This window comes from Lutra lutra, chromosome 6, assembly GCF_902655055.1.
Source record: "Lutra lutra chromosome 6, mLutLut1.2, whole genome shotgun sequence".
Taxonomy (NCBI): domain Eukaryota; kingdom Metazoa; phylum Chordata; class Mammalia; order Carnivora; family Mustelidae; genus Lutra; species Lutra lutra.
The window spans coordinates 62956254-62981239 of NC_062283.1; the positions used below are offsets into that span (position 1 = coordinate 62956254).

At 45.2% G+C, this 24986-nt stretch overlaps 2 protein-coding genes across 2 annotated transcripts in view; one reads left to right on the forward strand and one right to left on the reverse strand.

The window, feature by feature from the left end:
* BICRAL (BICRA like chromatin remodeling complex associated protein) overlaps nucleotides 1-1170 on the reverse strand; it is a 102063-nt gene extending 100893 nt beyond the window's left edge. The window contains exon 1 of the mRNA XM_047732826.1: nucleotides 520-1170. The gene's annotated coding sequence lies outside the window, so the exon portion shown is untranslated. The remainder of the gene's footprint in view (nucleotides 1-519) is intronic.
* An 8139-nt stretch (nucleotides 1171-9309) lies between these two features.
* On the forward strand, nucleotides 9310-11793 carry TBCC (tubulin folding cofactor C). The gene has a single exon (XM_047732834.1). The coding sequence runs from the start codon at nucleotides 9359-9361 to the stop codon at nucleotides 10391-10393; it is 1035 nt and encodes a 344-aa protein (XP_047588790.1). The 5' UTR covers nucleotides 9310-9358; the 3' UTR covers nucleotides 10394-11793.
* Nucleotides 11794-24986: the final 13193 nt, after the last annotated feature.

Below are 24986 nucleotides of genomic sequence, written 5' to 3' on the forward strand. Positions count from 1 at the left end.
CACTAAAGGGTGTATCCCACCACATTGTCTGTATCCCTCACTTAGGCTGTAAACTCAGAGGGGGCCCTTGTCTGTGTGTTCAGCACCTTGCAGAGCGCCTAGCACATGGTCGGGTCTGACTGAGTAAGCGCAGTCTGAGTAAGTAGAAGAGGGTGAGCATGGTCTGCTGGTGTTATGGCGAGTGTGGTGTGGCACTGGTGGGAGAGGAGGCTGGGGAGGTACACTTGGAACAGGCTGAGAAGGGCCTGGTAACAGCACTAAGGAATTGGAACAGTACTGGACAATAGGGAGGCAGCAGAAGTTTGAAGTGAAGTGACTTCAACAGTTAAGTTTTAGGGCAGTCACTGGCTGAGGCTTGGAGGGCTGGGAGAATGCCAGGTGGCACTGGGTAGGGAACCAGCTGGGAGTCTAGAACAATAGCCCAGGGAAAAGAAGATGAGGGGGGGCCCAGAACTGAGAGAGAGACAGGACAGTACTTGCAGCTGTGAGGCCCCGGGAGGGAGAATGAGGCACCGTCACCTTCTGCTTGGGAGCCTACCGATGTGGCGTTGGGAGCACAGTCGGGTGGTGCTAAAAGCTTGGACTGGAGAACCAGGCTGGCTCGATTCAAATCTTAGCTCTGCCACTTGCTAGGTCTTGGTCCTGAGGAAGTCACTGTCATTTCTTCAATTGTTCGTCTGTTAAATGGAGACAGCAGTAGCTCCTACCTCACAGGAATGTTAAGACTGAATGAGATAATACATGTAAATATTCAGCCACTGCCTGGCACACGGTGAATGTCATGTAAGAGTTAGCAGAACAATTTCTATTATATAGCATGGCGGATTACCCGCGAAGATGGCGGCCCATTCCTTCCATCTCTCTCTAGAGGCCTGCGGCCCCACCCACCAGGAGGTGGAGTCTGTTTCTCCTCCCCTTAAATCTGGCGTGGCTTTGTGATTTGCTTTGACCAAAAGAATGCACTAGAAGTGACACTGTACTGATTCGGTCCAAGCCTAAATGGGCCTGGTGGCCTCTGCTTATGCCCCTTTGGAAGTCAGGCACCATGCAAAGTTGAAGTTCAACCACTACAAGCTAAGAGGCCAAGCGTGAGGGAGAGGCCACCAGGAGAAGCTAGGTACACCAGGCAACAGCTAGCACTAAGGCCCCAGACGTGGGAGGGAGGCTATCTTGAACACTCCAGCCCCAGCTGAGCCCACAGAACTGTGAGAAATAATAAGTTATTGTTATTTTAAGCCATTAAGTTTTGGGATGGTTATGCAGCAACAAAGGATCGAAACTTACATAGAGGAGGAAAAGAGTATCACTGGGGCACCGAGAATTTCATTTTAGGCCCTCTACTTCAGATGGGGTATTTTTTATTTGTTTTATTAAGATGAGGTATTTTGAAGATTTTATTTATTTATTTCACAGAGAGAGATCACAAGTAGGCAGAGAGGCAGGCAGAGAGAGAGAGAGAGAGAGAGAGAGAGAGAGGAGGAAGCAGGCTCTCCGCTGAGCAGAGAGCCTGATGCGGGACTCGATCCCAGGACCCTGAGATCATGACCTGAGCCGAAGGCAGCGGCTTAACCCACTGAGCCACCCAGGCGCCCAGATGAGGTATTTTGGATAGAAGATAGTTCCAAGGACAGTAAATAGTGACTTGGCAATTGCTAGAAGGGTGTTGGCAGTTCAGGATCAGGCTTAGGAGAGAGGTGGAGAAGGCAGGGAATGGAGAGGTGGTCAGCATGTGGACAGGAGTCCTAGGAGAAGGCAAGGTGGCCAAGGAAGTGAGAAGGATGAGGAGGGGGTACCGGGAGAGAATCCTGACCTCACAGGTATTTAACGGGTGGGCAGAGAGAAGTCTATGAAGGAGACAAAAAGCAGCAGGGATAAGAGACAGACACGGAACTAAAAACCAGGAGCTGTGCTTCGAAAAGAGGTACTCAAGCTCTTCGAGCTACAAACAGCAACAGGTTTGAAGTTAGAGGGGAAGAAAGCAATCTCGCATTCAAATAAAGTGACAGAGGCAGAAGTCAGATGAGAAGGGGCTAAGGAGGGACGATGATCAAGAAATGTAGATTATGGTTTTAAGACATAGCAAATGTAGACATAGCATATATAGATTATGGTTTCAAAAGTCTGTGGTTAAAACCAAACTCATAGAAAAAGGGAGTAGGCTGGTGGTTGCCAGGAGCAAGGGATGGTGGAGGGATGGGTGAAGATGGTCAAAACATATGAACTTCCAGGGGTGCCTGAGTGGCTCAGTTGGTTAAGCGTCTGCCTTTGGCTCAGGTCATGATCCTGGAGTCCTGGGGTTGAGTCCTGCATGGGGCTTCCTGCTTAGAAGGAAGTCTGCTTCTCCCTCTGCCTGCCGCTTCCCCTGCTTGTGCTCTTTCTCTCTCTCTCCCTCTCATTTTATCTCAAATAAATAAATAAAATCTTAAAAAAAAAAAGTACAAACTTCCAGTTATAAGATGAATAGGTTCTGGAGATGTGACGTACAGCACAGTGGCTATAGTTAACAACACTGTATTGTGTATTGAAAGTTGCTATGAGAGTAGATCTTAGAAGTTCTCCCCGGACACACACATGAAAGGTAACTATGTGAAATGATGGATATATTAACTAACTCTTGTGGTGGTTACTTTGCAATACACACATATGTATATCAAACCATCATGCTGTATATCTTAAACTCACACAATGTTATATATCAAATTAAATGTCCGCAAAGCTGGGGGGAAAATAAACCTAATTACCTATATGCCCAAAACTGTTCTTAAAAAATAGAAGACTGTAGGGGCGCCTGGGTGGCTCACTTGATTAAGCATCCAACTCTTGATTTCAGCTCAGATCACAATCTCAGGGTCATGAGATTGAGCCCCACACCAGGCTCTGTGCTTGGTGTAGAGCCTGCTTAAGATTCTCTCTCTCCTGGGACACCTGGGTGGCTCAGTGGGTTAAGCCTCTGCCTTCGGCTCAGGTCATGATCCCAGGGTCCTGGGATCGAACCCTACATCGGGCTCTCTGCTCAGCAGGGAGCCTGCTTCCTCCTCTCTCTCTGCTTGCCTCTCTGCCTACTTGTGATCTGTCCTGTCAAATAGATAAATAAAAAAGTAAATAAATATTCTCTCTCTCCCTCTCCCTTTGCCCCTCTCCCACCTTGTGTACACATTCTCTCTTGCTCTCGCTCTCTCTCAAAAAAGAAAAAAGAAAAAAAAAACAGTAAAGAAACTAAAGATAGAATAGTATAAAAAGCCTGTTAAGAGAAGGAAGAAAGGGGGCACCTAGGTGGCTCAGTGGGTTAAAGCCTCTGCCTTCAGCTCGGGTCATGATCCCAGGGTCCTGGGATCGAGCCCCACATCGGGCTTTCTGCTCAGCAGGGAGACTGCTTCCTCCTCTCTCTCTGCCTACTTGTGATCTCTGTTTGTCAAATAAATAAATAAAATCTTTAAAAAAAAGAGAGAGAGAGAAGGAAGAAAGAGCATCCACTTAAGTGGATGATGGGACAAAAAGAAAATTGTTGTAAGTTGAGGGAACCTACTTGCTGGGAGGAGATGCTAAAGAAGAGAGAGGAAAGATCCTGAAGGAAGAGATGATGAGTGTGGCTGGAGGTCCCAGAAACATGAAGGGGAAGGGATATGGAAACTCAGGTGGATGGCTTTGCGTTGGTTGGGAAGGTAAAGACAAAGAGGCAGATCTTCACAGACAAACGGTAATTGAGATGGGAGGCAAGTTCAGGTTCCAAACTGGTGAGCTTTTTCCTCTGTGAAGAGGAGGTAAGCTCATCTGCTGACAGGCAGTGGGGCTCCTGGAAAGTAACAGAACTTTCTTTTTCTTTTCTTTTCTTCCTTTTTTTTTTTTAAGATTTTATTTATTTGAGAGAGAGAGAGCACACACAGGAGGGGTGGGGGAGAGGGGAGGAAGCAGAGCAGAAGGAGAGGGTGGAGACTCCCCTCTGAGCAGGGAGTCCGATGTGTCAGGCTCTCAACACCAGCTTCTTTCCTGGGGCCTACCCCACACCCCATGTCCCTCCCCTGAGTTGGTCTCTGGGAGGTTCTCAGTCATTCCCTCATTCATTCTCCAAGTGCTGATAATCTACACCACCCAGCCTCACTTCTCTGGGCAACATACTGATCCTCTTCCCACAAAGCTTTCTTTCTTTCTTTTTTTTTTTTTAAATATTTTATTTATTTATTAGACACAGAGAGAGAGACCACAAGTAGGCAGAGAGGCAGGAGGGGGGGTGGGGGGGAGCAGGCCCCCTGCTGAGCAGAGAGCCTGATGCAGGGCTCAATCCCAGGCCCTGAGATCATGACCTGAGCCGAAGGCAGAGGCTTAACCCACTGAGCCACCCAGGCGCCCCCCACAAAGCTTTCAAACCTTACCCACACTTACAGACAAGCCCAGCCCTTCCCTCCCATATCCAGCAGAGGACCTCACTGCCTCCTTCACAGAGAACACAGAAACCATCCGACTCAGCTGCTGATTACCAAACATATAAATTTACCTACAGCTGCACCCTCTCCTGCTGATACAGCATTTTTTAAAAATGCAGTTTAATTTAGGGGGCCTTGATTAGTATTTCTGGAATGTAGCAAGTAGAACAGAAAATAGTATCTAGTGTACATTGTAAGCGTATTTACTGTTTCTTACAGCCTCTGTTTCAATTACCATGCATCTGTTACTGTGGGCTGAGGTCAAATAGTTTGTGTATATTGGAAAACATGCAACAATAAAAAGTTTAAACAACAACACTGCAATGTTGCTCTATTTAGGATGGATCCTTGCACCCGTGCCTGTGCTTTGGGACCCACTCCCCCCACCCAGCCTTTTCAGGACCCTTCTACTATGAACCTTATATTTCTTTGTAAAAAACAAAAACTTCTCACTGGCCTCCTCCTATCCCCCAGTTACTGTCCCTTCCCCTTCACAGGAGAACTTCTCCAAAGAGTTATCTGTGTTGTCACTAGCTCCATTACCGCCCCCCGCCCCTGCAAGTCTACTGCCCACAGCAGTCCTCTGGAATTTTCTCCAGAAAGTCAGCAGTGACTCCATGAGCCCATACATCTAGAAGATACTTTGCAGTGCTCACTCACTTCTTATTCTTACTCACCCTTTCAGCCTCACTTAAGCCCCATAGAAGTCTTCACTGACCTCCCCAACAAGGTCAAACCTCCCCCGGGGCAGCACTCACTGTTCCTCTTTCTTCTGTAACTGTTGTCAGTCGTCACTGTTACACTTTTACATGTTTTTGCCATTATTGGCCCAGTTAGCCCTCCTCAAGGAGGAAAGGACTCTGTCTTTATTCACCTTGGCAGCCTGAAGGGGTCTGTGGGCTCAGCAGGGGGCTCAGCAAGTGCTTCATAAACTGATGTTAGATTCAAAAATGGCCCTGGGTGTACAATGATGAAAAGCGTTCCAGAAAACTGAAGGGGGATGAAGGCAAGGAGAGCTAGGGGAAGAGGTGGAAGGAAGGGGCTGCTCCTGTCGGGCTTCCCAGACCAACCTGGAGCCTTTGCAAGGACAGTACATGCCAAGGACATGCTGTCATCTTTCCAGGTCGGGAAAGTCAGCAACTAAGTTGGGAAATTTGCCTAATGTTAAATACTTGGCATGTAGAGCTCTTTAATGAATGCTTTATATCTGCTATATAGTCAATGTTTGCTGGAAGATGTTACCTCCTTTTTGGAATGCAGCTACTAGAAAACAGGGTCTGGACCTCTTTGTTTGCCTGGTATCTCCCATCCACAGCGGGTCTCTGCTAAATTCCATAGAACGGCAAAAGGCCTTATTCCTGGCTGTCTGGCCCTAACTGAAGACTGCTTCTTGTGCTGAAATGTTTTCATTTCCTTTGGCATACTAATACATAAATATTCACTAATGATATGAAAAGATCAAGTGAATACAACAAATACTTAGCATCCAATATGGTATGGAGATGCGACCGGCAACATCCAGACAGGGAGGAACTCTACTGAACAAATGATCAGGCTCTTCCAACGAAACAATTGCTCAGGCATGGGGGTGGCTTTAGAAGTGATTAAAGTAATTGAAGGAACAGATCAACTAGACACATTGTGTGGAACTTTTGGGGATCCTTAGTCAATAAGTAACTTAAACGGGGAAATTATAGCATAATCAAGGAAATATGAATACAGACTGGAACTCTGATGATAATAAGGAAACTTCTCTATGTTTCCAGGGAATGTGGTGATGGTATGTGGTCATGTTTTTAAAAGGCAGTCCTCATCCTTTTGAGACATACTGAAATACTCACAGACTGTAAAAGATGAAATGATACAATGTCTGGGATTTGCTGTAAAATAATCAGGGGGATGGGGTGTGTAAGTGGCCAGAGTTTTGGAAGAAACCAGACTGTCAGTTGGTAACTTGAAGCTTGGGTGATGAGTACCCACCCCCTTCACTGTCCCTCTTACTAGGCATGAAATTTTGAAGATGTTAAAAAATCAATCTCCCAACAGAATCATAAACCATAAATGTTTGTTAAGTAATTTTTGAAGTCTGGAACACCTTAGGAGTCTTTCAAGATGTCTCAAAGAGAGCAGCAGTCCTTGATTCACAAACTCTTTGAAATTTTGAAAGTAGGATTCAGAGTTCTTGTGCTGCTTGCCTTTTGCCACATGTCACACTGTTGTCATGAATCACCCTATCTCCCGGCATTGGAACAGGCCCTCTCCTTCCAGGAGCTGGGATCCCTTTCAAGGATGCACACTGAACTGATTGCCCTCAAATGTCAGAAGAAAGACCCAAATACAGCCTGGCAACTGCTAGAGATTTTCTGGCCCTCCTGTTGCTTTTGAACATAGAAATGTAGCTTCACGTTCCTATCTTGGCCACCTACCTTGGCTTGCAGCTCTGCTGGGGGCTGTAGGGAACTGTCAAGCCAATGTTTCATGAGGACCACATCACTGACCCCTGCCCATTCCCACTCAGGCTCCACATCAGTCTCTGAAACTGCCTTCAGTGCCGGGGGGCGGGGGTGTCAACAGGCTGACCTGTATGTTTTCATCAAAGGACAAGGAAGGGGCTATTCTTTCTCATAAGAGTTTGATCTGGGGTGCCTGGGTGGGTCAGTGGGTTAAGCCTCTGCCTTCAGCTCTGGTTGTGATCTCAGGGTCCTGAGATCAAGCCTCGCATAGGGCTCTCTGCTCAGCAGGGAGCCTGCTCCCCCCACCGCCCCCACCCCCTGCCTGCTTCTCTCCCTACTTGTGATCTCTCTGTCCAATAAATAAATCTTTAAAAAAAAAAAAGAGTTTGAACTATTCAGAAACTTCCAAAGTCTACTGACCTTTATGCCAAAACCTGTTTTGGGGCAGAAATGAAGTTCTTGGGAAGATCTCACAACGTTCAATTCCACTTATGATAACAGACACTACCAACCACCCACAGATTCACTGTGGCTAACACAGAAATGTTGCCTCATGCACCTGCAGCTCCAGTAAACCTCATTCGGCTACAAACTTTCTTAATTTGAGTGCGACAAGTTCGATTGCTGAAAAACTTAAGGAAGGCAGGTCGGTTTTTGTTTTTTGATGTTCCCCTAGCAAAATAATCTTTAAACCTTACTTGGTTAAATCAACTCTTTACAAAATAAAGCGGCTATTGCATTCCCCCGACTTAGACAAGATAACCAGCTACATCTCATTCACCAGCCTCAAAACCAAACCTCACAAAAAGCAAAAAGCCTCATCCAGCTTGCACATGAAACAAAGCGAACGAAAACAAAGAATATATACTACAAGTACAAGCACAGAAAAATTTTACCACCCAGTTCCTGGTTTCCAGTCGCTGCACACACATACACACCGGACACCCCCACCCCTCACCCTGGCGAGCAATTTGACGAGCGCTGTGATCTGTGCTTGCTTGCAGTGGAGAAATACAGGAATTTATGTGTTGTGTTTTGTTGTTTTAAATGGGAAGGGAAGGAGGAGAGTGGGGCGTAAAAACTGGAAATAAGTCTTAATTCTCTCGTTTCTTCCCATCTTTCTCTGCATCCAAATGCAGACGTATCAGTGAAATTTCAAGTGACGGTTTCTTGGACAAATACCCCAATTAGAAACGGTGGAGGCTGGGAACGCGGTGGAGAGCAGGGTGAAACCAAAGCCTTGCAGGGCGGGCGGGGTTAGAGACGCGCCCCGCTCTCGGCGGGCTGCACCAAGCATGCGAGGTTGCGGCGGGCCCGCAGCCGGCGGCGTCTCGGCTCTGAGCCGGCCGGTTGCCCGGCGTTTTGCTAGTGACTACGCCGGCTTGGCGGCCCACTAACACCTCCGACTGATCCTGACTTTAGGCTAGGCTCATTCACTTCCGGTGACAAATCCCTCCCACCACCTCTAGAAATAATGTAACATTTCCCCCAAGGCTTTCCTAAAGACCGGCCCCACGGAAAGGTGCAGAGCCGGGGGCTGGGAATCTCACCCCCGCGCCGCCAGCAGCACTCAGCTGCGGAGGGAGTGACCGCGAAGTGGTGGAGGGGGGAACGTGGGAGGAAGAGGAAGGGGGTGTGGAATCTCACCCTCCCCCGCCCCCACCCCTCCAACTGCAGCAATTGGCCAAAAAAATAGTAATCCGTTTTTAGGCTACCCCTGGGCCCCCGGAACCCGGTTGCAGTAAGAAACCCAGTCTCTTCCATCCCGGTGCCCCTCGCCTACTCCCGCCCCCGTAAGTGCCTGCGGGAATCCAGGAGACCCCAGGCCACGCCGAACTGCTGCGGCTGAGAGGGGAAGGCGGGTAGAATAAGGGTTTGGGGACTGCAGGAATGGGTTGGGGGAGGGGGTGGTGGAAAGGAAAAGAAAAAACCAGAGGCATGCAAACGGCTCCCTAGCCAGCTGTTCCAGCTGCCGCTTCCTCCGGCGCGGGCCGGGCGGTGCAATATACCCCCCCTCCATCTTTCTCACCACTACCTGTCCCCCCACCCACCATACGCACACATTCCCCCCACCAGTAGCGGATCTCCGGCCCGTAAGGGGGTGATAGGGAGGAGCCGGGGGGAGGGGGAGGCCTGCGAGTTTCTAACCTTGTTCTTATAAACAAACCCACATGTGCAGCTGCCGCTGCTGCAACTCACCCCACAATCCCGGATATAAGTCCTGCCCCTTTAAGAGGAAAAAAAGCTTCCCCCTCCTGTCTCCCACCCCACCCATCCACAAGAACCTTTGTCTCCCCACCCCTCCTGTCACTCGGCCCCGCCTCACATCCCCGCCCCCTCGACGCGGAGGGACCAATGGGCGAAGAAAATAAGGCCGGGGCTGACGTAAGCGTGTCCGGCCAATCACAGGACGCGTTGGTGGGCGGCCCCAGGGAGGGCGCGCCCGGAGGAAGCAAGGTAGGAGAAAGGAAGCTGGAAGTCAAAATGGAGAGCGCTGGTTGCTCCGCTGCCGCGGCAAACGGGGCCGTGGGTTCGCCGCGGGACCGGAGCATGGTGCCTGAACGGCTTCAGAGACGAGAACAAGAGCGGCAACTGGAGGTAGAAAGGCGGAAGCAAAAGCGGCAGAACCAGGAGGTGGAGGAGGAGAAGAGCGACTTTTTTGCTGCCGCCTTCTCTCGGGAGCAAGCGGCGGTGGGAGAGCTTCTGAAGAGCGGAGAATCCATGGAGCAGCTGGAGGAGGCGGCCGCTCGGCTCCAGGGCCTGCAGAAACTTCTCAACGACTCGGTTTTGTTTCTGGCCGCCTACGACCTGCGGCAGGCACAGGAGGCGCTGACGCGGCTGCAGGCGATCCTGGCGGAGCGGCGCCAGGAGCTGCAACCCAAAAAACGTTTCGCCTTCAAGACCCGGAGGAAGGACGCTGCTTCGGGCGCCAAAGTCGACGCAGGTCGTGGCGCCCCGGCCGCTGAAGGCGTCCCGACCTCCCCGCCGCCATTGAAGGAGGAGGGAGGCATCGGCTCCAGCTTTGTCTGCGGCTTCTCCAATGTGGAGTCCCAAGTCCTGGAGAAGCGGGCGGAGGAGCTGCACCAGCGCGACGTCCTTTTGACCGATCTGAGCAAATGCACAATCAAACTGTATGGCAATCCCAACACCCTGCGGCTGGCCAAAGCCCGAACTTGCACACTGCTTTGCGGCCCGGTGTCCACCTCTGTGTTCCTGGAGGACTGCAGTGATTGCGTGCTGGCCGTGGCCTGCCAGCAGCTCCGCGTACACACTACGAGAGACACCCGTATCTTTTTGCAGGTGACCAGCAGGGCCATCGTGGAGGACTGCAGCGGGATCCAGTTCGCCCCCTATACCTGGAGCTACCCGGGCATCGACAAGGACTTCGAGGGCTCTGGTTTAGATAGGAGCAGAAATAACTGGAACGACGTCGACGATTTCAACTGGCTGGCCCGGGATATGGCCTCCCCGAACTGGAGTATTCTCCCTGAAGAAGAGCGAATGATCCAGTGGGACTAAACAGTTGTCGCTGTGTTCTTCACTCCTACCAAATACTTCCCGTGTGGGACCAGCTCCTGCTAATGGGACCTCAGAGTTTACTTATTGTTTTCATACTTTGTATGTTTTCAGTATTTTAAGGCATGAGATTGTGATAGGCTCCTACTTGTGATTTCCATTAAATTCACCACAGGTCTAACACTTTGAAGCATTTTTGCTGTTTCAGTAATGTGTAGTAGCTTTGATTTGACCATGATCGTTTGAAGCAGCAAGAGGATGATTGTGGGTGTGTGTTGGTTATTAGTGATTTGTGGTGTTTAAAACTTAATGACAAAGTAGGCCCTCAGTAAATATTTAATAAATGAATTTAGTAGTGCTCTGTTAGCAGCCAGTTAATGTAAAGTATGGTATCAAACCTGTGCAAAACACTAGTAATTGAGAGCTCTTGAATTGAAGGTTTGACTTCCACAGGTATTACTCAGCAGGGCGGTGCAGACCGGTGTTCAGGTACACATTCGCTTGGGCTTCTGGAATCCAGCTACTCATCCAATTGTTTGGATCCAGAGTTTTGGCATCGACCCCAGGAAGCTCATGAGTCTTACCTACTGTAAAGCAATGATAATTATAGCTACCAGTTTTTTTGTGCCCTTAAAAGGTCATAGACAATGTTCTAAGCACCTTACTCATGTAAACATGACAAAGTCCAGAAAATCTTATGAGGGAGGTTCTGTTAGCACCATTTTTCAGGTGAGGCAGGTGAGTCACCTGAGTCACACAGCTTACGTGGACTAGAAGTTGAAACCAGGTGGTGTGGCTTCAGAGCCCACCTTCGCAACTCCTACAACGGAGTGATTTTGAATAGTGTTAGTTGAGTTGGAAAGAGAGCTTCCAAAGTCATTAAAGAGGGCAAATGCTTTTCCCGATAGCTCAGGAATAAATATGCTACATATCCTCACACAAAAACCAACTAGCTGAGTCTTAATTTTTTCCACTCATTTTGCTATAATTTTCGACTATTACATATTTGGCATTCTGCCCTGTTACCACCCATTATTCCTAAGTGGAAATTTAAGAGTTTCCAAAAGCTTTTTTGGGTCTAGTGGCCTTATAACTGCAGACATGATTTTAGAAATGACCACAGGCATTAAAATGCTTGTAGTACTTTAAGTATTTATATGTTCTATCTTGTTCCAAAAAAGAACTTACGGTGGCTTTTAGGATATGTGAAATGTAGCAAGATAACAAATGAGAAGGAGGAACAAGGGTAGAGTCACCCAGGCATAACTGAGGCCGGTAAAAAATGTGGTCTACCAAGCTCTGTTCTAGCTAGAGATGAATCTGGATTTTTTTTCCCTCAACTATCGGCTGACTTGAAATAATCCTAATCATGTCACAATGTGCAACATCTACAAAGGAAAGGGACAAAAAAAAAAAATCTGTTGCTTCATAGAATGAATTCTGGTAATAAAAAGAGACAACATGTAATGAAATTCTCAACTATGTGTTCACATAAGAAACTAGGACTGGTATTGTAAAGCAATGCTCCTAAAGACTGATAGTTTAACACCAAGTGCCCTTCAGGGAAAAAAAAAAAACCATGCTTATGGCACTGATGGGCTTGCAGTTCCTATTTGTGGATGGAACTTTCACAGGACAGTTAAGTAGTTAAGTAGTTGCATCCAAAAAAAAGTCCCTGCATTCTGTAGTAGATAATAAAAACAAAATCATGGCCGTTTGAACTATAGTTGGTGCTTGCTAATCTCAGCTGAGCTTCCCTCTATCTTTCGAAGTTCTCTTTCTGACCTCCATAGCCTTGCTCTACCCTATGTCTCTTAGGACAGCTCTTCCCTTTAATTATGATTCCAGTGACTCAACAGCCCTTAAATTTAAGTATTACCCAAGGTTTTACCTTTAGCTTCTTTGTATGCATGTTCTCCAGAGCCGCAACTCTGAACCTCTGTGCACAGTTCTGTCAGTGGGCTCACTTGCCTGTCAAATTCATATATTCTTAAAATCTCCATTTTCACTTCTTTCCCTCCCAAGTTCCATATTTTTTTTTTTTTAAGATTTCATTTATTTATTTGACAGAGGGAGAGAGATCACAAGTAGGCAGAGAGGTAGAGAGGGGAGGCAGTCTCCCTGCTGAGCAGAGAGCCCAATGTGGGACTCGATCCCAGGACCCCGAGATCATGACAGCCCCAAGGGCTCCAAGTATTATTAGTATTATTAGTTAGTATTATTCAGCTCAGGTCATGATCTCAGGTCCTGGGATTGAGCCCTGCATCGGGCTCTCTGCTCCTCAGGGAGCCTCCTTTCTGCCTGCCCCTCTGCCTACTTGTGATCTCTCTGTCAAATAAATAAATAAAATATTTTAAAAAATAAAAATTAAAAGACTCATTAACTCGGAAACTTAGTTACACTACTTGACTATTTTTCTTCTCTTATGAAGAAGATAAATTGGTCATTGCAATTAAGATGAAGGGAGATGAAGGGTCAATTATTTATCCAACTTAAGTTTCAGGAAGGGCAGGGGCAATATGATACAGAAAGCCATGTTTGATTCAACTGAACAAATACTTGAGCAACTATGAGGCACCTGCTCAGTGCTGGGCACTAAGAATGCAATGGCCAACAAGCATGTGGTCTTCCTTTACGGAGCATACAGTGAAGATAAATGAAAGAGCAATCCTGATAGAGAAATTCTGAAAGCTCTGAAAGGGCAGTGCCTTATCACTTCTCCAGTTTAGAAAAGACATTAAGTACGGTGTCTATATCAAACACCCATCCAGGGGCTGAATTCCCTGAATGACCTTTCTGCCCACTACCTACTTGGATCAGCAACCGTCACAAAAGGATGCAGTTACTAGTCACAGACCTGTCTTCCAATTTTTCAGATACTGTACTCACCCTGAACTTTAAGAACTGACAAGACCAGGCAAGACAATTCAAGGCCATTTACTTACCTGGTAGGCAAGCTCAACATTCAACAAATGCTGTATTGTGAAGATAATATTATTATTATTTTTGGTTGAATACCTTTCAGTTGTGTTATTTCGCCAAGAAAGCTATACATAGCCTGATTTTTAGAACTGTTCTCAAGGTAGAGGTTTGAGTCTAAGATGGCAGTGCAGTGGATTTTTTAACACAGGTAATTTATGCACAGGGACAATAAGATTAGAATGAAAGGAAAATCTCCCTTTGATCCTAGCCATTCAGTTCTCTTCAGAGAGCAATCATCCTGTCCCTGTTTCCTTTATTCTGTTTTTTTTTTTTTTCATTTATAAACTTAAGTGAAAAATATCCTTTTATCCTCCCACCCAAATAGAAGCATATTATGTAAACTATTAGGCTATCTTCCCATGTGAAGACATGGTAATTTCATTCTCTTTAACTGCTGCACAGTATTCCATTCCATGGACTGTGCTATGCTATACTTTTTTTTTAAGAATTTATTCATTTATTTGACAGATCACAAGTAGGCAGAGAGATAGGCAGAGGGGGGGGGGAAGCAGGCTCCCCACTGAGCAGAGAGCCCGATGTGGGGCTCGATCCCAGTACCCTGAGATCACGACCCGAGCTGAAGGCAGAGGCTTAACCCACTGAGCCACTCAGGCGTCCCTGTGCTATACTTGTTTACCAGCCTCTAACGATGGACATTTAGGTTGTTCCAATATTGAGGCATTAGAAAAATGCTACATAGTCTTACATATAAATTATTTAGCATTTGTGCAGTGTTGTCTATAGGTTAAGCACCTAAATGAGGAATTGCTGGACCAATAGCTTATGATCATTTACAATATTGATAGATATTATCAAATTGCCTTTCAAAGAGGTTTATCAATTTATGCCCTCACTAGTGATGTCTGAGAGCACTGCTTCTCTACATCCTAATCAACGTGCTGTGCTATCAAATCTTTGGCGCTCTGCCAATCTGATAATTACAAAGTGTACATCTTCCTGTAAGAGCAGTTGTAATCATCTCCTAACTTGTCTTCCCATCTCTGAATGTTAAAGTCTTCTACATGCAGCTGCCAAATTAATTTTCTTAGAGCATGTCACTCCTGGTCTAAAACCCTCTGAGGTTCCCATTCCCTGGCCTGGAAGACAAGCCCCTTCACCATCTGTTCTCCGCCTACTGTTCCTACATAATGTTTTGCTGTTTCATCACACAACACTTCATGCTCCAACTAGTCTGAACTAATACCCATTAATCAAACACAGTGCATCAATCAGGGACCTGGCAGGAAACAGATGGCACGCTCAAAATGGATAATTTAAGAAGAGCTTAATACAGCAGCTCTTTCAAAGCTGTGGGTAGAGTTTAGGAAGAGCAGTAAGAAATGGTGTGATACCTGTTAGCACTCCTAGGGCCGAAGGGACAAAACCATTACCTGGCAGGAGCTTTGGTGGAGGGATGCCGCCACAGTGGGAATGAAAAAATGCCACTCTTCTGCTGGTGCCTTCCATTGCCTGCGCCCAACCGGAAACCGTAGGACAAGGAGGTCTGTTGGTGCAGTCCCTGTCTCCCAGGATGCAGAGCAGGGTGGAGAAAAATGAAGAATGGATTTGGAGGAACAAATGGAACATCATCAGGACAAACACCTGCCATACTTCCTGGCCTTTTCTCAAGCAGTTCCCAAACTTGAGTCCCTGTATACGTGCCAAAATTTTGCACATGCCAAATGTCACCTCCTTTGGGAAGTTTTCTGGGATTCCCCTTAGTTTCTTTGAAAAAGAAGCATGATATTTTAAGATAACAGGGCAAAAAAAGAAAAGTGAATGAGGAAGTCTTCCTGAAGTCGAATTGCATTATCTGGTAGGCACAGGTTTTGAGGGAAAGAAAGATTTGAAGGAAGTGGGAGTTGCAAGCCAATGCAGCCAACAATCCTGTGATGGCAACACTTAAGAATGCGTGTCCAGCATAATCAGATACAGAGAAGCCACTATGCCTCTGACTCAAGAAATGATTTTTGCAAAGTCATTGTCCTTTGGAAACGCTTAAGAGATGAGACATCAGAGGAAACACTTCTCAGAAAGACCACAGAATGAGCTCGCGAGAAAAGAACAGGGTAGGGCGCCTGGCTGGCTCAGCTGGTAGAGCATGCGACTCTTGATCTCAGGGTTGTGAGTTCGAGCCCCACATTGGGTGCAGGCATTACTTATGATAAAATCTTAAAAGAAAAAAACCCATAATTTATAACATTGCATCTCTAGGAAAGATGGGTTAGACTTGAAGCACCCTGATGATGTATGACTGGCCATAAGAAACACTGACCTTGTTCAGTCCAGCAGCACCTACATGACAGCTGGGTCTCCCTGAGGGCTTTGTGAAAAGTGCTGCTTGTGATTATTCATATCAGAAATTTTCTCCTAATAGCACTTTCTATTATTTTAAGTAACAATAGTGTATCAGGGGGCACTGACCACCCATATCTCTCTTTTTCTTGTGCCCCGGTGGACTACTGCAGGATATGGCCAATAGCTAGTGCCAACATGTTGTGGTTCCCAAGACTGTTCCAAATCCCGTCGCTGTTCTGTGTGGCGGGCCGGAAGAGTGAAGAATTACTCCCTGGGAGCAGCCCTCAATGAAAGCCGGCCAGGAGCTAGTGAATAAATACCTGGGCTCCCTCAGCACAGATGGCATGACTCGGAGGTGATGCCCTCTGGATTGCCCCAGTGGAAGCTGGCCTGAAAGCATCCTCCCTCTTGGCTGCCTTCCCTCCTGTATCACTTCTTCCCCTCCCATTGGTGCCACATGAACTTTCCAAGTTAACTACTTTCTCTCAGATCCCGGTCTTAGGGTGGTGTTTTTCAATGTTTCTTTCATTATTATCCCCCTAAGGAAACTTTTTAGACATTTCTTTTCCTAATCACCTATATAATTCCCTGTCTATATAATTTTAAGACCACAGATGCACTGTAGAGTTCTGTGCTGTGCTGTATCATTCATTATGTATATCTATGCTTTAGCCATAAAAAGTAAGATTTTTCTTTTGCCCTTGAATTGCTTATATAAGAAGAAAGTCTAAAGATGAATGAGCTAAGTGTCTAGCTTAAGAAGTTACAAAAAGAGAGGTGCTTGGGTGCTCAGTCGGTTAAACATCTTTGGCTCAGATCATGATCTTGGGGTCCAGGAATGGGGCCCTAACTCAGGCTCCGTGCTCCGCAGGGAGTCTGCTTGTCCCTCTCTCTCTCCTTCTGTTCCTCCCCCTGTTCTGTCTGTCTCTTAAATAAATAAATAAATAAAATCTTAAAAAAATTACTAAAAGAATAGCAGAAACAGAAGAAACAAAATACAGAAAAGAGGGGTTCCTGGAGGGCTCAGTTGGTTAGGCGTCTGCCTTCGGCTCAGGTCATGATCTCAGGGTCCTGGGATCAGCCCCGCATCGCATCAGGTTTCTTGCTCAGCAGAGAGCCTGCTTCTCCTTCTCCTTCTGCCTGCTGCTTCCCCTACCTGTGCTTTCTCTGTCAGATAAATAAATAAATGAAACCTTAAAAAAAAGATATAGCGGGGTGCCTGGGTGGCTCAGTGGGTTAAAGCCTCTGCCTTCGGCTCAGGTCGTGATCCCAGGGTCCTAGGATCAAGCCCCACATCGGGCTCTCTGCTCAGCAGGGAGCCTGCTTCCTCCTCTCTCTCTCTGCCTGCTTCTCTGCTTACTTGTGATCTCTGTCTGTCAAATAAATAAATAAAATCTTAAAAAAAAAAAAGATATAGCTTTTGAAGTACAGAACCAGAAACTAGATCTGTCCTGAATAAAGTTGTTTCTTTACTTTCAGAATTATTGAGGAGGACTGTTGAGATAAGAAACCTGTATCTTTGATGAGAGACTAAATCACCATTATTTCATATCTTAAAAATTTTCCAGACTTCTTGAGCTATAATGACGTATACCTAAGTTATAGTAGTTTAAGGTAGACAACATAGGGGTGCTTGGGTGGCTCAATGGATTAAAGCCTCTGCCTTTGGCTCAGGTCACGATCTCAGGGTCCTGGGATCGAGCCCCTCATCGGGCTCTCTGGTCAGTGGGGAGCCTGTTTCCCTTCCCCTCTCTCTGCCTGCCTCTCTGCCTACTTGTGATTTCTGTCTGTCAAATAAATAAATAAAAATCTTTTTAAAAAAAGGTAGACAACATAATGATTTGATGTACGTATATGTTGCAAAATGACTACCCCAATCAGTTAACAACTATCACTTCACCTAGTTTCTCCTCTTCTGATAAGAACTTTTAAGATCTACTCTCTTAGCAACCTTCAAATATACAATACAGTAGTTAACTATAGTCACCATGTTGTGCATTGTATCTCAAGAACTTTTCTACCTTTTACCTAAAATTTGTACCTTTTGACCACCTTTACCATTTCCCCTACCCGCCACACTTCCCCACCCCTTGCCTCTGACAAGCAATAATTTGTTTTCTGTACCTGAGTTCAGTTTCCTTAGATTCCACGTACAAGTGACATCATATAGTACTTGTATTTCTCTGTCTTACTTATTTCACTTAATATAATGGCTTCAGGGTCTGTCAATGCTGTCATAAATGGCAGAATTTTTTTCTTTTTTAGTGGCTGAATAATCTTTCACTATATATATGTATATATGTAAATATATACATTTTTTATGGAGAAAAAGTAGACAGATGAAAAGTGGAATATTAGTAATATTATTTTGACATATTATTAGACATTTACATGTCTTATGTAAATGAATTACCTATTTATGTCCTTTGCCTATTCTTTTATAGGAATTTTTTCTTATTGATTTAAAAGTGCTCATTACATTTGAAGGTTATTGACCCCTTTTCATATTTTTCTTTGTCATATATTTTGTAATTTTTATTTTTAGCTCATTGTTTGCCTTTCACTTTTGGTTCATGGGAGTTTGTTTTTTTTTTAAGATTTTATTTATTTATTTGACAGATAGAGAGATCACAAGTAGGCAGGCAGGGGTAGGGGGAGCAATCTCCCCACTGATGTGAGAGCCTGATGTGGGGCTCGATCCCAGGACGCTGAGATCATGACCTGAGCCAAAGGCAGAGGCTTAACCCACTGAGCCACCCAGGTGCCCCAGGAGATTTCTTTTTATTGACAAATAAAAGTTTTTTATTTTACATAGCCTTATCTACTGATATTTTCTATAATGACTTCTGGCTTTGAATCATGCCTTGTCCACCTTAAAATTATAAAAGTGTTACAAGAAAATGTAGGAAATATTTACAGATGAACGCATTTTATCACCTCGGGAACTTGTTGAAGATGCAGTTTTCTGGGACCTGCCTCAGGGCTTTTCATTCTTCAACTCTGTCATGAGGCCCCCAAAATCTGCATTTTTAAGAGTACATAAAGTTGGGTGCTTGTTTTTTTTTTAATGTATACATTGTTGGGGCTCCTGGGTGGCTCAATCATTAAGTGTCTGCCTTCGGCTCAGTCATGATCCTAGGGTCCTGGGATTGAGCCCCGCATTGGGCTCCCTGCTCCGCAGGAATCCTGCTTCTCCCTCTCCTGCTTCCCTGCTTGTCTTCCCTCTCTGTGTTTTGCTCTGTCAAATGAATAAATAAAATCTTTAAAAGAAGAAAAAGCTGTATACATTGTTACCTACCTTTACTCCTTGTATCATATTAAGTGGGGCTCTAGCCTTACTTTTCCCAGATCATCACCCAGCGTTCCCATGGCACTGATTTAACAATCTGTTCTTTCTTTGTCACTCACTTCTCTGCTACAAGCACTCCTTGGCCTGGTTCTTGCACTTCAGACTCTGCCTTATTTTTGTCATTCATGGCCAAAGACTTTCACTGGGATGAAATGGTCCTCAGAATTCTTGCAACTTTTGTCTATGGAAATTCACCTGAGGGTGCCTGGGTAGTTCAGTTGGTTAAGCGACTGCTTTCTGCTCAGGTCATGACCCCAGGGTCCTGGGATCGAGCCCCACATTGGGCTCCCCCTGCTCTGCCAGGAGCCTGCTTCTCCCTATGCCTCTCTCTCTCTGTGTCTCTCATGAATAAATAAAAAATAAAAATCTTAAAAAAAATAAAAAGGCAGCTCTGCTCATAAAAGCAACACTAGAAATCATTAAAAAAAAACAAAACAAAACAACAGGGGTGCCTGGGTGGCTCGGGTCATGATCTCAGGGTTCTAAGATCGGCTCGAGCCCCGCATCAGGCTCTCTGCTCAGCAGGGAGCCGGCATCCCCCCCCCCCTCTCTGCCTACTTGTGATTTTTTTCTCTGTCTCTGTTAAATAAATAAAATCTTTAAAAAACAAACAAACAATGGAAATCAGCCACATATCCACTGACAGAATGGCCCATGCCATATGATCTATATATGCAAATGGACTATAGTGATATGCAGCAACACGTGTAAGTCTTAAAACATAATGTTGGGGCGCCTGGGTAGCTCAGTCGGTTGAGTGGCTGCTTTCGGTTCGGGTCATGATCCCAGCCAGGGTCCTGAGATGGAGCTCCACATCGGGCTGCCTGCTTGGTGGAGAGCCTGCTTCTCCCTCTCCCTCTGCCTACTTGTGCTCTCTCTCTCTCTATCTCTCTGTCGAATAAATAAAATCTTAAAACAACAACAACAACAACAAAAACCTAAAACATAATGCTGAGTGAAAAAAAAGTCCTGAAGGCTATGTATGACCTGAGTACAACTTTGTAAATCTCAAAAATTTAGGCAAAAAAATATACGCAGGAAAACACTACGTGGTTTTTCTATGAGAAGAAAAAGTTGACATATCCAGAATAACGGCTACCTCCTTAGCAGGAGGGAAGGTGTCTTGATCAGCTCGGGCTGCCTTAACAGAAGACCACAGACTGGGGGCGCTTAAACAACAGAAATCTATTTTCTCCTAGTTCTAGAGGTTGGAGGTCCGAGATGAAGGTGCCTGCTGATTTGGTTTCTGTGAAATCTCTCTTCCGGCCTTGTTGCTGAGGCCTCACATGGCTTTTCCTCGGTGTGTGCTGGCGGGGAGAAAGTTCTGGTCTCTCTTCCTTTTCTTTTCTTTCTTTCTTTTTTTTTTTTTTTTTAAAGAGAACTAATATATTTTTTTTCTCAAAGATTTTATTTATTTGACAGAGAGAGGAAGCGGGCAGAGCAGCAGGCAGAGCAGCAGAGGGAGAGGGAGAAGCAGGTTCCCCAGTGAGCAGGGAATCCAATGCGGGACTTCATCCCAGGACCCTGCAATCATGACCTGAGCCAAAGGTAGTCACTTAATCAAGTGAGCCACCCAGGTGCCCCTAAAGGGAACTAATATTTATTGAGCACCCACTAAGTGCTAAAAAGCTTTAATGTATTGTTTCTTTTTAAAAAATATTATTAAAAAATATGGGGCGCCTGGGTGGCTCAGTAGGTTGAAGCCTCTGTCTTCTGCTCCAGTCATGATCCCAGGGTCCTGGGATCGAGCCCCACATCGGGCTCTCTGCTCGCCAGGGAGCCTGCTTCCCTCACTCTCTCTGCCTGTCTCTCTGCCTACTTGTGATCTCTGTCTGTCAAATAAATAAATAAATAATCTTAAAAAATTATTAAAAATAAAATATTATTATTATTATTATTTTTAAGATTTTATTTGACATACAGAGATCACAAGTAATCAGAGAGGCAGGCAGAGAGAGAGGTAGAAGCAGGCTCCTCGTTGAGCAGAGAGCCGGATGTGGGGCTCGATCCCAGGACCCCAGGATCATGACCTGAGCCCAAGGCAGAGGCTTTAACCCACTGAGCCACCCAGGCGCCCCCTAAAATATTATTTTTATTTTTTAAATTCAATTAATTAACATATAATGTATTATTGGTTTCAGAGGTAGAAGTCAGTGATTCATCAGTCTTATAGAACACCCAGTGCTCATTACATCACTTGCCCTCCTTAATGCCCATCACCCAGTTACCCCTTCCCCCACCCCCACCCCCTCCAGCAACCCTCAGTTTGTTTCCTATGATTAAGAGTTTCTTATGGTTTGTGTCTCTCTCTGATTTCATCTTGTTTTATTTTCTTATAAGAATACCAGTCTTGGGGCGCCTGGGTGGCTCAGTGGGTTAAGGCCTCTGCCGTCGGCTTGGGTCATGGTCTCAGGGTCTTGGGATCGAGCCCCACGTCAGGCTCTCTGCTCAGCGGGGAGCCTGCTTTCCCCCCCCTCTCTCTCTCTCTGCCTACTTGTGATCTCTGTTTGTCAAATAAATAAATAAAATAAATAAATAAAATCTTAAAAAAAAAAGAATACCAGTCTTATCAGATTAGAACTCCGTACATAAGACTTCATTTAACCTGGGGCATTTATTTATTTATCTATCTATTCCTATGCTATCATTAACCTGGCATGATCTCAGGGTGTTTGAGCTCTGTGTCAGGCTCTGCACTCAGTGGGGAGTCTGCTTGTGGATTCTCTATTTCCCTCTCTCCTCTCCTCTTTCTCTCAAGTTAATAAACAAATCTTAAAAAAAAATACTTAATTTAACCTAATTACCTCCCTATAGGTAACATATACAGTCATGCTGGGGGTTAGGGCTTCCACATACGAATTTTCAGGGGACACAGTCTATGTCAGAGATGAGATGAGAAGTGATGAGAAGAATCATATGTAGGTACAAGTTACTTGTGAAATTTCATTTATGGAATAGTATAGAATAAAGTATTTATTATTATGATTTTTATACTTACTGTATTCTTTGTATCAAAAATTATATTTAGGGGCACCTGGCTGGCTCAGTCAATGGAACCTATGACTTTTGATCTCAGGGTTGTGGGTTTGAGCCCCTTGTTGGGTGGATGTAGAGATTACTTAAAAATAAAGTGTTAAGGGGCACCTGGGTGGCTCAGGCTGTAAGCCTTCGGCTCAGGCCATAATCCCAGGGTCCTGGGATGGAGCCCCACATCGGGCTCCCTGCTCAGCAGGAAGCCTGCTTCTCCCTCTCCCACTCCCCCTGCTTGTGTTCCCTCCCTCACTGTGTCTCTCTCTATCAAATCAATAAAAATCTTTAAAAAAATAAAGTGTTAAAAATTATATTGAGGGGCACCTGGGTAGCTCAGTCAGTTAAATGTCCACCTTCGGCTCGGGTCACAATCCTGGGGTCCTGAGATTAAGCCCCAATTTGGGCTCTCTGCTCAGCAGGGAGTCTGCGTCTCCCTTTTCCCTCTGCCCCTCCCCCTGCTCATGCTCTCTCTCTCTCTCAAATGAATAAAATCTTTTAAAAAATTATATTTAAAGATTAAAAAAAATGAACTTAGAGCTGTATATTAATGTTGATGAAATTCAAATGAAAAATTTAATGTTGATTGATCAAGCTATACATTTATGAGATGTGGGCTTTCTGGGTATGAAAAAAAATTTGTAAAGGTCCATTTTTTTGGGTGACCTGGGTAGTTCAGTCACTGAAGCATCTGCCTTCAGCTCAAGTCATGATCTCAGGGTCCTGGGATAGAGCCCCATGTCAGACTCCCCAGTTCAGTGGGGAGTCTGGTTCTCCTTCTGCCTCTCCCCCACTTGTACTCTCTCTCTCTCAAATTAATTTTAAAAATCTTAAAAAAAGGTAAAGATTTATTTTTTAAAAAAGATTGTATTTATTTATTTGACAGACACAGATCACAAGTAGGCAGAGAGGCAGTCAGAGAGAGAGGAGGAAGCTCCCTGCTGAGGAGAGAACCCAAATCAGGGCTGGATCCCAGGACCCTGGGATCATGACCAGAGCTGAAGGCAGAGGCTTTAATCCACTGAGCCACCCAGGCGCCCCAAAGTAAAGATTTATTTATTTATTTGAGAGAGACAGACAAAGTGTGCGTAGGAGAATGGGGGAGTGGCAGAGGGAGAGGATCTTCAAGCCAACTCCCCAGGGAGCGCAGAGTCCTATTCAGGGCTCAATCTCATGACCCTGAGATCACTACCTGAGCCAAAACCAAGAGTCAGACGCTTGAGCAACTGAGCCATGCAGGCCCGCCTGTAGGTATGAAAAATTTACATGCAACGTTTGGTTGAAGAAAGCAAGAACAACAAAAAAGGAATACTTATATGATTCTATTTATGTGAAGTTCAAAGTCATGCAAAACTAAATGATATATTGTCTAAGAGTACATGTATAGGTGGTGACACAAAAGAAAATGAAGAGAAGGATAAATACCAAATTCAGGTTACCCCTGAGAATAAAGAAGGAGAGGCACCCAGGTTACTTCATTGGTATTGGTGATATTCTGTTTCATGTGGGGGAGAGGATGTAAGTGTTTATTTAAATATTATCCTTTTCTCTATGTATGATATATTTAACCAGAAAAGTGAAAGAAAGGAAGGAAATGAAGGCAGAAAGAGAGAAGGAAAAAGAGTAGAGGGTACAGGGAAGTAAGGATGATGATCAAAGGAGAGAGGTTAAGAAAACAAAAGTCAGTTAATTACTCAAAGCACCAACCCCTGCCTCATTGTTCCTTGATTCTGAGGCCCAGAGAGATGATCTCTTTGGTTCATTCATCATTTTTTTAACTGCATACTTCTGTTATTTTCATTTCATTATTATAATAGCATTAAAGGAATTCTGAAGAAAAATGAGTCAGCCTTAATTCCATTAACCTAGTCTACTGTCTCTATACCAGACTGACGGCATCTAGACTCACATCCATTGGTCCAGTAGGGAGGGAGCCAGCTTTTCCCCATCCTCCATCCTCCAGCAGAGATTCATTGTTCCTTTATCTGCAGTCTACTTTTCTCTGCTTGAACCTCACCATATTCTGCCTTGCTTCTTCCCTGAAAGGTTTGGCCAGGGACAGTTCTTTCTCTTATTCCTTTCAGATAACAGCCAAAAAGGTGAAATTTCCCCTTTTCCAGACACTGAAGCCATTCTATTTCTGACCACCAGGGGGCATCCCCGCTCAGCTCTGCGCTTCCTCATGGTGTACAACTGGTCAACTGAGGAGAGAGAAGTCCCTGGCTAATTGCTAATAAGGTTATCCCTGTAGAAGTATTTTCAAATTTTTGTTTCTGGCTTCTACATCGACTTTTATATCCTGATTTTGTCTTGTCCACGTGCACGTTCCAAAGAAGTTCTCTGAGATAGCTTCATGGTCACCCACACCCTTTTTCTCTCAAGACTATTGTCTTTAAATTCTGGGTATAAGAAGTCTGGGTCTGGTCATGCTTCTGGTTGCCTGAACATTCTCTCTTGGGAAGAAAAACAAAAACAAAGCCAAACTCCAGAAACTGCAGCACATTCTGTTCAATGTTTCTTCTGATGGTGAAGTCGAAATTCTTTGAACATCCGAGGTTTCTTAGCAACCAAGGCTTGTTTATATTCTTTTTAAAGATTTTATTTGTTTGTTTGTTTGTTTGTTTGTCTGTTTATCAGAGGATTGAGAGACAACACAAGCAGGGGGATCGGCAGGCAGAGGGAGAAGCAGTCTTCCTGTGGAGCAGGGAGCCCAACGTGGGGCTGAACCCCAGGATCATGACCTGAGCCAAAGGCCGACACTTAGCTGACTGAGCCACCCAGGCATCCCCAGGTCTTGGCCATGAAGAGAGTGAGAACTCTCTTAATACTAATGTTGTTTTTGACCCACAACATGGTGTGATGATAAAATAACAAGACTGGTTTTCCTAGCCCCTCCCACATTGGAGTCCATATTTGGATGGAACAATGAAATAGATGTCT

Bases quoted from the DNA above. Each gene is read 5' to 3' on its own strand.
- TBCC (XM_047732834.1), top strand. From the start codon at position 9,359: ATGGAGAGCGCTGGTTGCTCCGCTGCCGCGGCAAACGGGGCCGTGGGT.